The 12,657-nt window shown below is 67.2% G+C and overlaps 7 protein-coding genes across 7 annotated transcripts; 5 read left to right on the top strand and 2 right to left on the bottom strand.

Annotated features, from left to right (window-relative positions):
• Nucleotides 1–332: 332 nt before the first annotated feature.
• Nucleotides 333–2,554, bottom strand: MICPUCDRAFT_3826 (uncharacterized protein; the record flags this gene model as incomplete). Its single annotated transcript, XM_003064793.1, has 6 exons — nucleotides 333–471; nucleotides 598–768; nucleotides 984–1,137; nucleotides 1,585–1,773; nucleotides 2,067–2,268; nucleotides 2,420–2,554. Coding segments are annotated over 6 exons (990 nt in total), but the record flags the coding sequence as incomplete, so codon positions are not given.
• Nucleotides 2,555–3,386: 832 nt separating this feature from the next.
• Nucleotides 3,387–5,250, bottom strand: MICPUCDRAFT_23850 (type II secretory pathway family protein; the record flags this gene model as incomplete). Its single annotated transcript, XM_003064794.1, has 3 exons — nucleotides 3,387–3,545; nucleotides 3,663–4,898; nucleotides 5,104–5,250. 3 exons carry the CDS (start codon nucleotides 5,248–5,250, stop codon nucleotides 3,387–3,389), a joined length of 1,542 nt encoding a protein of 513 aa, XP_003064840.1.
• A 437-nt stretch (nucleotides 5,251–5,687) lies between these two features.
• Nucleotides 5,688–7,387, top strand: MICPUCDRAFT_49774 (mitochondrial carrier family). The gene is made up of 3 exons (XM_003064670.1): nucleotides 5,688–5,828; nucleotides 6,208–6,321; nucleotides 6,517–7,387. The coding sequence occupies exons 1-3, from the start codon at nucleotides 5,721–5,723 to the stop codon at nucleotides 7,180–7,182; spliced, it is 888 nt and encodes a 295-aa protein (XP_003064716.1). The 5' UTR covers nucleotides 5,688–5,720; the 3' UTR covers nucleotides 7,183–7,387.
• A 451-nt stretch (nucleotides 7,388–7,838) lies between these two features.
• Nucleotides 7,839–8,048, top strand: MICPUCDRAFT_12016 (uncharacterized protein; the record flags this gene model as incomplete). Its single annotated transcript, XM_003064671.1, has 1 exon — nucleotides 7,839–8,048. A coding segment is annotated over one exon (210 nt), but the record flags the coding sequence as incomplete, so codon positions are not given.
• A 564-nt stretch (nucleotides 8,049–8,612) lies between these two features.
• Nucleotides 8,613–9,185, top strand: MICPUCDRAFT_54745 (uncharacterized protein; the record flags this gene model as incomplete). Its single annotated transcript, XM_003064672.1, has 1 exon — nucleotides 8,613–9,185. One exon carries the CDS (start codon nucleotides 8,613–8,615, stop codon nucleotides 9,183–9,185), a length of 573 nt encoding a protein of 190 aa, XP_003064718.1.
• A 163-nt stretch (nucleotides 9,186–9,348) lies between these two features.
• Nucleotides 9,349–11,312, top strand: MICPUCDRAFT_54746 (uncharacterized protein; the record flags this gene model as incomplete). The annotated part of the gene is made up of 3 exons (XM_003064673.1): nucleotides 9,349–9,836; nucleotides 9,944–10,088; nucleotides 10,398–11,312. The coding sequence occupies 3 exons, from the start codon at nucleotides 9,349–9,351 to the stop codon at nucleotides 11,310–11,312; spliced, it is 1,548 nt and encodes a 515-aa protein (XP_003064719.1).
• Nucleotides 11,313–11,404: 92 nt separating this feature from the next.
• On the top strand, nucleotides 11,405–12,630 carry MICPUCDRAFT_23810 (uncharacterized protein; the record flags this gene model as incomplete). The annotated part of the gene is made up of 3 exons (XM_003064674.1): nucleotides 11,405–11,780; nucleotides 11,945–12,177; nucleotides 12,325–12,630. 3 exons carry the CDS (start codon nucleotides 11,405–11,407, stop codon nucleotides 12,628–12,630), a joined length of 915 nt encoding a protein of 304 aa, XP_003064720.1.
• Between the last annotated feature and the right edge of the window lie 27 nt (nucleotides 12,631–12,657).

Genomic DNA, 12,657 nt, shown 5'->3' on the forward strand with positions numbered 1-12,657 from the left:
CGCGCGCGATCCCGGGATCGACAGGATTCTGGTCCGGCTGTCGGCGCTCCTTCAGGTGCGTTCTCAGATACAAAAGTTTTTCACCCATCGATCGGTTTCAACACTTGATCGCGTCCCCTTTCAACTAACCGGTGAACTTTTTTTGTATGGAAGGCCCTGTCAGTTGTCGGAAAGTCATCATCAGAACGATTTGGTTTCACTCATAGCGACGCGCCGCTCGCATCGCGACGGACGCCGCGCCTACTCGCCTACTCGCGCTCTCTCTCCACATCGCTCTCGCTCTCGCTCTCGCCAAACTCCGCGGCGACCGCCTCCTCGATCGCCTCCCTCCACTCCTCCTCCTCCACCATCTCGTCTCTCAGCCGAGCCTCCGTCTCCATGTTTCTCGCGCGTCGCGACTGCCTCCGATGCGATTTGGTCTCGAGCTTCGCCTCCATGCGCATCGCGCCGGGGGATTGCCCCCCGCGCAAGCTCTCCGCGCCCTTCGCGAGCTCGCCGCCTCGGCCGCCGCCGACACCCTGGAGACTTCCGCCGCGGCGTCCTCTCCCCGCGCCGCCGCCGCCGCCGCCGCCGCCGCCGCCCTTTCCGGATTTGTACCTCACCGTGCTCTCTCGCGCGTACCCGCGCTCGCGCTCTTGCTTCTCGATCGCCTCGCACTCGTCGAACAAGTCCACGTACGCGTCGTACCGGCCTTCCTCCCACGGCTCCTCCGCGTCGACCGCGCACCCGGGCTCGTCGCGGTGCGTGCAGTCGGCGAACTTGCATCGGCTCCTCTCGAGCGCGTTTCGAATCTGATGACGAGGGCGTTTGCCCGTACGAGGCGACGCGTCGGGGTGGAGTTCAGGGGTGCGTCAGACGGAGTCGAAAGGCGTCGCGGGGGGTCGTGATTGAAACCGAGGGACCCTGGGCGGAGAGAAACGCGCGCCGGGAGAGAAAGTCCTTAAGGATCGGCGTGCACCGCGCCGACGCGGTCGTATGGGGACCAGTGTGATGACGTAGAACGCGCCTCCGGGAAGCACCGTCCCAGCGTCGTCGGCGTCAGCGTCTGCAGCGACGGATACCCGAACCCGGGGGTGTCCGCGAGCAAACCCCCGCTCCGCAGCGGCAGCAGCGTCACGTGCCGCGTCGTGTGCTTCCCTCTGCCGTACTTCGCGGAGACGGCGCCGACGGACTGATGCGAGAGAATGAATGTCGGGGTGGAGTTGAAAGGCGTCAGAAGCGGAGTTGAAAGGCGTCATAGGGTCGGGTATTGAAAGCGAGGGACCCTGATGGGCGGAGAGATGCGCCGGGAAGAAAAGTCCTCAAGGAACGGCGTTCACCACGCCAACGCGGTCGTATGGGGACCAGTGTGAGGAGAACGCGCCTGCAGGTCGACCGCGGCGCCCGACGCGTCCGTCAGCCCCTCCACGCGGATCCCCGAGCGCGCGTTGCCGCCGCCGCCGGAGATGTCCACGTCCGTGATCTTACTCGTGCTCACAGGTGCTGACGTGGACGGTGCGCCGTATTCTTCCACGTCGTCGTCGTCGTCGTAGGTATCTTCGTCCTCGTCAGCGTCGGCACCCCCGTCGGCACCCCCGTCGGCACCCCCGTCGGCGCCCCCCATCGCGCCCGCCGCCGCCAGCGCCTCCGCCAGCGCGCTCCCCGCGCGAAGGCGATTGATGAGCGAGCTCTTCCCCACGCCGGACGGTCCCGCGAGGACGGTCACGCCCTCGTTCAGATCGCCCGCGTTGGTCCCTTCTTCGTCGCCGCCGCCGCCGCCCTCTTCCTCTTCCTCTCCCTCTCCGCTCGTCGTCGTCGCCCGCGTCTTCTCCCTCGACGCGAGCTCGCGCTCGAGCGCGTCGATCCCTTCCCCCGTCGCCACCGACACGAACCGCGGCCGGTACCCCCACTGGAACGTCGGGGTGGAGTTGAAAGACGTCAGAAGCGGAGTTGAAAGGCGTCGAGGGGTGTCGGGATTGAAAGCGAGGGACCCTGGGCGGAGAGATGCGCCAGGAACAAAAGTCCTTAAGAATCGGCGTTCACCGCGCCGACGCGGTCGCATGGGAACCAGCGTGATGACATAGAACGCGCCTGCTCCAACCTCGCGTCCCAATCCGCGCGCGCCTCCGCGCTCACCAGGTCGCACTTGTTCAGCACCAGCGTGAACGGCACGTTCGTATGCTCCATGGACACGAGGAACCGCGTGAGCTGCTTCGGCTCGAGCGGCGGACGCTCGAGCGCGAAGACGAGCAGCGCGTGGTCGACGTTGGCGACGGGCGGATCCAGCAGCTGCGTGGGTGAAGCGATCGGTCAGTCGAACGTCTTACCGGTCAAACGTTGAAAGGGAAGCGCGGGTGAAGAGTGACGACGGGGAAAGTCCTTAAGGATCGGCGTGCACCACGCCGACGCGGTCGTATGGGGACCAGTGTATAGAGCGCACCGTGGACGAGCGCGCGTGGACGTGCTCCACGACGGCGCGGCCGTCGACCCAGTCGATCGTGTTGACGTCCACGCCGTCGCCGACGAGGACGCGCTGCTTGATCTTCTTCAGGAGCGCGCGGACGACGCACAGGAGCTCGTGCGGGCCGTGGTCGGCTTTGCGGCGCTCGAGGCGCGCGACGTCGTCGTCGCGTCGCGCCGCGGAGGCGCGCGCGATGGCTTCGTCGAACTGCGCGTCGCGGAGTGAGCGCTTGGCGGGCGTCATCGCGTCCGGCTTGACGACGACGCGCAGGAAGTTGGCCTGAGAGGTGATCACCGTCCCGGGGCATCGCGCGTTCTCCGCGAGCGTCGCTTTATCGGAGCCTGGCGCGTCCTCGGACGCGTCCTCTTCGGGTGATGTTTTTGCATCATCGGACGCCGACGACGTCGACACGAGCGCGAAGGATCGTCGAGAACTCCGATGCGCGACGGGCGGCGACGGCGCGCGACTCCGCGACGGCGGCGGACGGAGGAGGAGACGCGCGGCGCGCGCGCGGTGGTGCGTCGAGCCGAGCGGCGCGCGCGCCGCGGCGGCGGCGGCCGACGTCGTCATCCCCGCCGTCGCGCGCGCCGCGGCGCCTCCTCCGCGAGATGTCAATGAGACGCGAGACGACGACCCCCCGCGCGGAATCCAACAGAGGACGACGACGCGTCGAGCGATGACCGCCGCGCCTCCGCCGCGCATTCACGACGACGCGCGACGCGCTATCCCTCCGCGCGCGCCTCGCGAAGAGGGAGGAGGGTCGTTCGCGCGCGCCGCGCGGCGAGAATAGCGACGGGGACGCTCGCTGCGCTGTGACGACGACGTCGACGAGGGTCACCGTGTGTGTTTTTTTCCCGAGGGACGATGATGATGACAAGTTTATTTTGGCACTGCCAAATCTTTCTACTCTCCCGTCGAGTCGATCGAACTTCTCCGCTAACCTTACCTACCTCCTCCCCCCGCCCCCCATCATCTTCCCCATCATCTTCTCCATCTCCCCCATATCCTTCCCCTCGAGCTGCTTCATCATCCCCTGCAGCGCGCCCATGCCGCCCATCTGCTTCAGCATCCCGGGAGGTATCGCCTGCGCCATCTGCGCCAGATTCTGATGAAAGTTCAATAGTTCATCGGTCAGTTGAAAGGGACCCACGCGATCGAGTGTTGAAACCGAGGGACTGCTTGCGGGTGAAAAACAAAACAAACGCGACCGTACGCCGCGCACCTGATTCAGCGCCTGCGACTGGCCGTACCCGCCCTTCTTCGGCGCCTTCAACCCTTTCATCTTCCCCATCATCTTCGCCAGCCGCTTGTACTCCTCGATCAACTCTACGACGTCCATCGGCGACCGCCCCGCGCCTCGTCCGATGCGCTCCATGCGCTTCGGGTCTTGAAGCAGCTTCAGCGACGTCGTGTCCAGCTCCTCGTCCGTCATCGAGTCCATCATGCACATCATCCTCTTTATCTTCGCCTGCGATTGCTTCTCTTGACCCTTCGGCATGACGTCGTTACCGAACCCGGGGATCATAGACATCACCGCGGACATCGGCCCCATCTTCTGGATGTTCGCGAACTGCTCGTACAGGATGCGCATCGTGAACTGCCCTTGCGCGAGCTTATCCAACAGCTCAGGCTGCTGATCCGCGGGGATGACGTCGGCGATCTTGTCTATGAAGCCGGTCCAATCGCCCAAGCCGAGTAGTCTCGACACGAACGGCTTCGCGTCGAACGCCTCGAACTCGTCGATGTGCTCGCCCGTGCCTATGAAGACGATCGGCGCGCGCGTCGCGGCCACCGCGGAGATGGCGCCGCCGCCCTTGGCGTGACCGTCCAACTTGGTGACGACGACGGAGCCGACGTCCACGGTGTTCTTAAACGCGGCGGCCTGATCGGACGCGGCCTGGCCGATCGAGGAGTCCATGACGAAGATGGTCATGTCCGGGTTGACCGCCTCGGCGACCGCGCGCATCTCCTCGAACAGCGCGGACTCTTGCTTATGCCGCCCGGAGGTGTCGACGATGATGAGATCGTTCTTCTCCGCCTTGAACCGTTCGACGCCGTCGCTCGCGATCTTCGCCGGATCCGTCTCCGTGTACGATCCGTAAAACGGTATCCGCGCTTTCGTCGCGTTCTGCTTCAGCTGATCGAACGCCCCCGCGCGGAAAGTGTCTGCGCACACGAGCGCGGGCTTGAAACCTTTCTTCTGGTAGTGATGCGCGTACTTGGTGCACGTCGTCGTCTTGCCGCATCCCTGCAGCCCGACGAACATGACGACGTTCGGGACGCCCTTCTTAGGCGCGTACTTCTCCCTCTTCGTAGTAACGCCTTCGTTTTGAGCGTTTTGAGCGCCCTCTCCCTCGAGCATGTTTACCAGCTCCGTGAACACCGCCTTCTCGAGCAGCTTCCGCGCGTTCAGCCCCGCGGCGAGCTCGTTGATGTTGACGCGCTTGACGATGTTTTTCTGATGAGGGTCGTTCCATACGAGCGAACGTCGGGGTGGAGTTCATAGGCGTCAGATGGAGTTGAAAGGCGTCGAGGTGTGTCGGGATTGAAAGCGAGGGACCCTGGGCGGAGAGGAACGCCGGGCAAAGTCCTTAAGGATCGGCGTTCACCACGCGAAAGCTGTCGTGTGGGAACCAGTGTATAGAACGCGCCTTCATCTTGACCACGTACTGCACGTTGACGTCCGCCTGGAGCAGCGCCCTCGTGACCTCCTTCAGGCACGCTTCCATGATCTCCTCGTCCACGACCGTGTGCTCGCCGAGCTTTTTCAGCGCGCCCGCGAGCGCGGTGCCGAGCTCGCCGAGCACCATCTTCGATCTTCGCGCGGTCGAGGTGGTTTAGGTCGATCGGCGGGCGGGCCTGTTGATGAGGTGTTTGTCGTCTTTCTCGCTCTCGATCGATCGGTCGCCCCGACGCCTCTTCGCTCAGATCCGGGGTCGATGCGCGCGGTCGACTCGGCGTTCGATTCGACGGTCCGAGCGCGCGCGGAGCGCGACCTCGGGCTCGGCTCGACCGCGCGGGCGCGTCCTCTTCTCGCGCGTCCGAACGGCGCGCCTCGAGATGGGTGGGCGCGGCTCGTCACGGGAAAAAACCTCTTTTGTCGACCGACCGCATTGTAAGCGCGTAGCGCGTGTCTGTCTCAAGTCGGCGGCACGCGAGCGCGCCAGATCTGATTATTGAAAACTTGCGGCGAGCGGGCTCGAGCGGTCGTCGCGCCTCTCGCGGCATTCATTCATTCATCCCCGAGCGAGACTCCGGACGCCGCCGCACACCGATCGAAATGGCTCTCAAAGACAACGAAGTCTGGAAGGCGGTCAAGCCGTTCATGAACGGCGGCCTCTCCGGCATGGGCGCGACGTGCGTGATCCAGCCGCTGGACATCGTCAAGGTGCGCCTCCGATCGAGCGAGCGAGCGATCGATCGGATCGATCGGGCATAAAACCTCACCTTTTCGTCGCGCGGCGTCCGCCGTCCGAGCGTCGGCGCGCGCGTCGCCCCCTCTCCTCCGCCTTCCCGCCGCGTCGCCGCCGCCGCGGATCGACCGCGCGCGCGACGCGGAGGCCCCCGCGACGCGCGGCGACGCGCGCCGGCGGGCGACGCCGCGCGGAGACGCGCGATCGCGCGCGCGTCGCCGCGCGGCCGCCACCGCGCCCCCGAAACGACGCGCCGTCTTCATCGCGCATCGTTTTCCTCCTCGCTCGCGTGTGTTGACCGTCTCTCCCGCCCCGCCCGCCCGCCGGCCTCCCTCGAAACAATCACCCCCGCAGGTCCGCCTCCAGCTCGGCTCCACCGGCGGTCCGTTCGGCGTCGCCGCGGGCATCATCAAGAACGAAGGGTTCGGCGCGCTCTACACCGGCCTCTCCGCGGGGCTCCTGCGTCAGGCGCGTCCGACTCGTAGTCAGTCGTCCTCGCACTGGTCCCCGTACGACCGCGTTCGTTCGTAAGGCGTTCTTTCCTCACGCGCGCCGTCGATCTCACGTTCGTTTCGACACGTGGGAATGATATCCACCAATCACATCACGCGTGACTGACACGTGTCACGCGGCTTCCCTCGACGACCAATCTCATCTCATCAGGCGACGTACACGACGGCGCGCCTCGGCATCCACGCGAAGATCGTCGACTTCCTGAAGGAACAGAACAAGGGCGCGCCGCTGCCGCTGGCGCAGAAGGCGGGCGCGGGCCTCGCCGCGGGCGGCCTCGGCGCGATTTTCGGCTCCCCCGCGGATCTCTCCCTCATCCGCATGCAAGCGGACGGCACGCTGCCGGCGGCGGAGCGTCGAAACTACACCGGCGTCGTGCACGCGCTCACGGACATTGTCAAGAAGGACGGCCCCGCGGGTCTCTTCGTCGGCGCGTCCACGACCGCGGTGCGAGCGATGGCGCTCAACATGGGCATGCTCGCGTCCAACGACCAGGCGAAGGAGATGTTGGACGCGAACGGCATAACCGGCTTCCCGAAGACGCTGGGCGCCTCCGCCATCGCCGGGTTTTTCGCCTCCTTCTTCTCGCTGCCGTTCGATTACGTCAAGACGCAGCTGCAGAAGCAGAAGCCGCTTCCGGACGGCACGATGCCGTTCAAGGGGTTCATGGACTGCTGCGGGAAGACCATGGCGAGCGGCGGACCGCTGAAGTTTTACACCGGGTTCCCGACGTATTACGTTCGCATCGCGCCGCACGCGATGTTCACGCTCATCATCCTCGACCAGATCAACGCGTTCCAGAAGAGCGTGGGGGCGTGAGAGATGATTTCTGCGTGAGACGATCGATCGCGATGAATGCGATTCTTTATCTCCGGCGCGGCGGCGCGCGGGGAGGACGACGGTGCGGTGCGGTACGGTATGTGTGCGGCGCGTCGGGCGACGCGAGCGCGCGCGGTGTGATGTGTGATGAGGAGGGGGTTTAGTCGGCGAGGGACCCATCGTTTGATTCATTTTCTTCGGTTCGCGAGCATTTTCGTTTCGCGTTCTTCGTCGTCGTCGTCGTCGACGTCGTCGTCGCGCGCACGACACACTCGCGCGCTCCAGGGATGCTTCGGTCGATCGCGCGACGCGGTCGCGACGCCGTCGCGTCCGCGCGCGGAGCCCATCGCGCCGTCGCCGCGTCGTCGCCCGCGCGCGGATCGCGTCGACTTCCTCCTCGCGACGCCGCCGACGAAGCGTCGTCGACGCGACGACGTCACGATGATGATCTCTTCCCGAACACGTCGCGATCGTCGTCGTGGACCGTCGCGATGGGCTCCGCGCGGCGCATGTCGTCCCAGCCCGCGCCTCCTCCTCCTCCTCCACCACCTCCTCCTCCGTCGTCCGACGCGAGCGCGCCGCATCTCCCCGCGGTCGTGGAGATCATCGAGGAGAGCGATCTCCGCGACGTCGTCGACGCCGCGGACGCGCGAGGGATCCCGCTGATCTTCGATTTCTACGCGGACTGGTGCGGTCCGTGCAAGACGCTGACGCCCAAGCTCGAGGCGCTCGTCGCGTCGCGGCCGCGCGGGACGCTGACGCTCGTGAAGTTGAACGTGGACGCGCACCCGAGCGTGAGCGACCACCTGAAGATTACGTCGTTGCCGACGGTGATGACGATGCACCGAGGGAAGTTCGTGGACACGTTTCAGGCGCGTTCACGTCCACACTGGTCCCCATACGACCGCGTCGGCGTGGTGGACGCCGATCCTTAAGGACTTTTCCCGGCGGTTCTCTCCGCCCAGGGTCCCTCGCTTTCAATCCCCGCCCTCGACGCCTTTCAACTCCACCCCGACGTTCGCTCGTACGGAACGACCCTCAGGGCGTGCTCCCTGACGATCAGCTGAAGGCGTACGTGGAGAAGAGCGCCGCGTTAGGCGGCGGCGGCGGGGATGGGGGTGATGGTGGTGGTGATGTTGGTGGTCAAAACGCTCAAAATGAAGGCGTTAACGCGGGCGCGGGCCCCGTCGCGGACCCCGACGCCGTCCTCGCCGCCGCGTTTGGCGTCCTCGCGGCGTCGGCGGACGCCGCCGCCGCGTCAGGTGCGTTCTATACACTGGTTCCCATACGACCGCGTTCGCGTGGTGAACGCCGATCCTTAAGGACTTTTGCCGGCGTTTCTCTCCGCCCACCCCCCGCTTTCAATCCCCGCCCTCGGCGCCTTTCAACGCCAACTGACGCCTTTCAACTCCACCCCGCCGTTCGCTCGTATGGAACGACCCTCAGCCGCCGGCGCGGCGTTCGCGCGCGTCCTCGCCGGCGACAGCGGCGCCGGCCCCGCGGCGCGCGCGAGGGCGTACGCCGGCGTCGCGATCTGCGCGACGCGCGCGGACCCGCCGGACGTGGACGGCGCGAAGGAGATGCTGACGGCGGCGATCGCGGCGTGCGACGGAAATAACTTTTCGACGCCGGAGGATGTGACGCGCGCGACGGCGGTCGTGACGCTCGTCGAGGAGGCACTCCGGCGCGGCGTGGGCGTCAAACCGGGTTTCGGCGACGACGCCGACTCTATCGACGCGGAGATAAGCGCGATTAAGGTCGCGATCGAGGCGGCGGCGGCGAAGGGCGACGGCGGCGCCGCGGACGCGCGACGCGCCGAGCTCGCGTTGACGTATTTTTTTCGTCGGCGCGACGGCGCCGCCGCAATCGACGCGGCGCTGGACATCGTCAAGAGAGGGGATAAGAGCGCTGGGCGGGAGTTGTGCGTCGCGCTGTTCGACGCCGTGGGGGGGGAGGTCGCGGCGAAGGGAAGACGGCGGTTGGGGAACCTGTGGTTCGCGTGACGACGAGCGCGAGTAGACCGCTAGCTAGCTAGAGGAATCGTTTTGATGATGCTGTGAGTGCTGCCTGGCGCTGGCGTTCCTCTTCACGCGAGCGTTGATGAAATAAATAATGTGCCGAACCGTAGGCCGAACGATCAGTCCGCGCGCGGCCGCGCGCGGGACGATGGGTCGCCTCCTCCGCCGGCTGCGATGCCCGCGCGTGCCGAAGGTCAAGGGCAAGGCCAGGGCGCTCGTGTGCGCGTCGCTTCTCCTCGGCCTGGTCCTCGCGATAAAGAACTACGTCGTCGAGACGCGACGAAACCGCGAGGTGCTGCCGTGGCATCAGGGCGCGTACGAAGATCATCACGGCGACATCGAGGAAGGGCGCGTCGCGAGCGGGTTCGTCGGGTACGGGCATAATTACCCCGCGGACGACGAGGACGGGGGCGAGCCCGTCGCGCGGTTCGACGACGACGACGACGCGAGCGGCGGCGGCGCGGGGAGGAGGAGGACGAGGAGGCGGAGGAACGCCGCGCGAAGAAGGCGAACGACGCGTCGAAGGATGATTTTGACGACGACGGCGGAGGAAGACGAAGACGACGAGACGGCGGCGGCGCGGGGGTCGACGCGGCGGCGTGGTTCGGTCGCGCGCGTCGCGCGAGTGCCATTACAGTGAGCGTCGATTCGTCGTCGGCGGCGAGCGCGGACCGCCGTCGCGCGCGACGCCGCCCTCGTCCTCACGGCCAGCCATCTGTCGTTTTCCACGAAGTGGCCATCAGTCATCATTTATTCCTTTCGTCCCGCGAGCGCGCCGCCGCCGCCGCCGCCGGTCTCCTCCCACGCGCGCTCGACCGCGTCCCTCCGCTCCTTGCTCCCCTGCGTCGTCAGCGGCGATATCCCGGCTTTCTGCTCCAGGTACCGGACGTAGTTCTCCTTCTTATCGCGGCTCGCGCCCGCGTTGACGCGGTTCCGCTCGCGCGTGCGTTCCGCCGCCGTCAGACGCGAGCGCTTCTTCGGAGGGTTCGGGGTTGATTTCATCGCCGTATTCTTCTTCGCGATCGTCTTCTTCGGCTTCGTCGCCGTCGCGGTCTTCGGTTTCTGCTTCGGCTTCGGCTTCGGGGTCGCCGCGGGGGGCGCGTCCGCGCGCGCGGCGTCGACGGCGTCGGCGGCGGCGGCGGCGGCGTGACTGGTTCCCATACGACCGCGTTCGCGTGGTGAACGCCGTTCCTTAAGGACTTCGTCGTCTCCTCCTCCTCCGCCTCCTCCTCCTCCCTTGCCGAGCGCGAGCGCGCGCGTCGATCGGTGTCTCCCCCCGCCGCGTCCAGCCCCGAGCGACGCCGGCGGCGGCGCGGGCATCGACGTCGCCGCGTCCGCGGCGCGTCGTTGCGCGCGGACGAGGACGTTCGCGGCGGCGGCGGCGGCGGCGGCGGCGGCGGCGGCGCGGGCGAGGCGACGCGCGACGGCGGACGACGGAGCGCGAGCGTGAGCGTCGAAGAAGAGAGAGAGCGACGACCGATACTGTACGCCGACGAGGTCGAGGAAGGGGGACCGGGACTGGACGCGCGCTCGCGCACCTCGGACGCGCGCGGGGTGTCGACGCGCTCCGGCTTCGGCGCGAGCTTATCGAACGTGTCCGACGTGTGCGTGGACGTCGTCCGTCGCGTCGTCCGTCGCAGAGGCGTCGCCTCGACGACGCGCGCGTTCTCCTCCGCGGTCTTCGCCGGCGTCGTCGTCGTCGTCGCGAGCGGGGACGAGAGCCGCGCGCCGTCGCGCGCGTCGCCGCCGACGCGCGGGGACGAGAACATCGCGAGAAGCGCGCGGGCGCGAGATCGGGGGGCGGGAGGGCGCGGCGGCGGACGCGCTCCGAGCGCGGCGGACGGCGGCGCGCGGGGGAGAGTGCGGCAGCGCGGCGCAGCGCGCGGCGAAAACACGACAGCTGGCCGCGGCTCAGGCCGCGCTTTCTTCCAGTTCGTCGGTTTTTCCTCCAGCGAAGCGAGTCCTCACACGCCGTCGCGCCGCCTCGCGCGCCCGCTCCCGCCGTGCATGGTCACGGAGACCACGTGCGCTAAGCTCTGCACGCTGTCCTTCGCGCTCGGCGTCGCCGTCGGGTTCGCCTTCAACAACAAGCTCCGGCGGTGGTTGTCGTGAGCTCGGACCCCGCCGGCGTCGATCGATCTCACGCGCTTTCCTCTCGTCGTCCTCCGTCTCCTCCTCCTCCTCCGCGAACGAACGAACGAACGATGGCGTCGGTCGACCACGACGCGATACGCGCGACGGTATCGCGCTTTGTCGAGGCGTACCTCGCTCGGAACCCCACCGCGCGCGCGGCCGTCGACGCGCTCGCCTCCGCGGCACCGAACGGCGCGGCGGACGTCCACTGGGATCACCTCGCGTTCCGATCGTTCGATCGCGACGGGTGCGGCGTCGACGCCGTCGCGCGCGTCTTCCTCGACCTCGGCTACGTCCCGCGAGACGAGCTGAGATTCCCGAAGAAGAAGCTCCTCGCGCGGTGGTACGCCCCGCCAGATCCGGATCCGGGCGGCGACCCGTGCGCGACGCATCCGCGCGTGTTTATATCGCACGTGCTCGCGGACCGGCTGTCGCCGGCGGCGCGCGGTGCGTTCTCATCACGCCGGTCCCCATACGGCCGCGTCGGCGTGGTGAACGCCGATCCTTAAGGACTTTCTCATCCCGCGCGTCTCTCCGCCCACACCTCGCTTTCAATCCCCGCCCTCGACGCCTTTCAACTCCAACTGACGCCTTTCAACTCCACCCCGAAGACGTCGTCGCGAAGTACACGACCGCCGCCGCGGAGGTCCCGGGCGCCATCGCGTCCGCCGCCGCCGCGGGGTCGCGCCGCCCGTGGGGCGCGCTGGTCCCGACGCGCGAGGACTACGAGACGCTCGCGGCGGAGAGCGAGTACGCGGCGTGGGTGCTGGTGCACGGGTACTCGTTGAATCACGTCGCGGTGAGCGTGCATCGGTTGGTCGCGGAGGGCGCGAAGCGGATGGACGTCGAGGGGCGGATGAAGTCGGCGGCGGCGGGCGGCGGCGGGAATGGCGGCGAGGCGAACGCGGACGCGAACGCTGATAACGCTGATGATAACGCTGATGATAACGCGAAGAAGAAGAGGCCCGCCAAAGTGCTGACGTGTTTGGAGGACGTCAACGCGCTGTTGAGCGGGCCGCCGTACGGCTTCGCGCTCAACGGCGCCGAGGACGACTCGGTCGTGAAAGTCTCCCCCGACGGATTGCTGCGGCAGTCGTCCACCGTCGCGGACGTCGCGTCGGTGACGTTCGAGGACGGCGGCGCGCTCGACGTGCCGTCGTGCTACGTCGAGTTCGCGGAGCGGCTACCGCTGCCGCAGTTCGCGGGCGACGCGACGATCACGGAAGCGAAGCGACGCGACGGGTTCGAGGTGGGCAACGCGGATCCCATCTTCGAGAGCACAAACGCGCGGAAGTGAATTGACAGTACGTCTTAATCTTACCGT

This window comes from Micromonas pusilla, assembly GCF_000151265.4.
Source record: "Micromonas pusilla CCMP1545 genomic scaffold MICPUCscaffold_18, whole genome shotgun sequence".
NCBI classification, from domain to species: Eukaryota; Viridiplantae; Chlorophyta; class Mamiellophyceae; order Mamiellales; family Mamiellaceae; genus Micromonas; species Micromonas pusilla.

Excerpts from the sequence above, each read along its gene's own strand:
- MICPUCDRAFT_49774 (XM_003064670.1), top strand. The coding sequence starts at position 5,721 with ATGGCTCTCAAAGACAACGAAGTCTGGAAGGCGGTCAAGCCGTTCATG. Across the intron at positions 5,829-6,207 it reads AGCCGCTGGACATCGTCAAG|GTCCGCCTCCAGCTCGGCTC; the intron begins GTGCGCCTCCGA and ends TCACCCCCGCAG. Across the intron at positions 6,322-6,516 it reads CCGCGGGGCTCCTGCGTCAG|GCGACGTACACGACGGCGCG; the intron begins GCGCGTCCGACT and ends TCATCTCATCAG.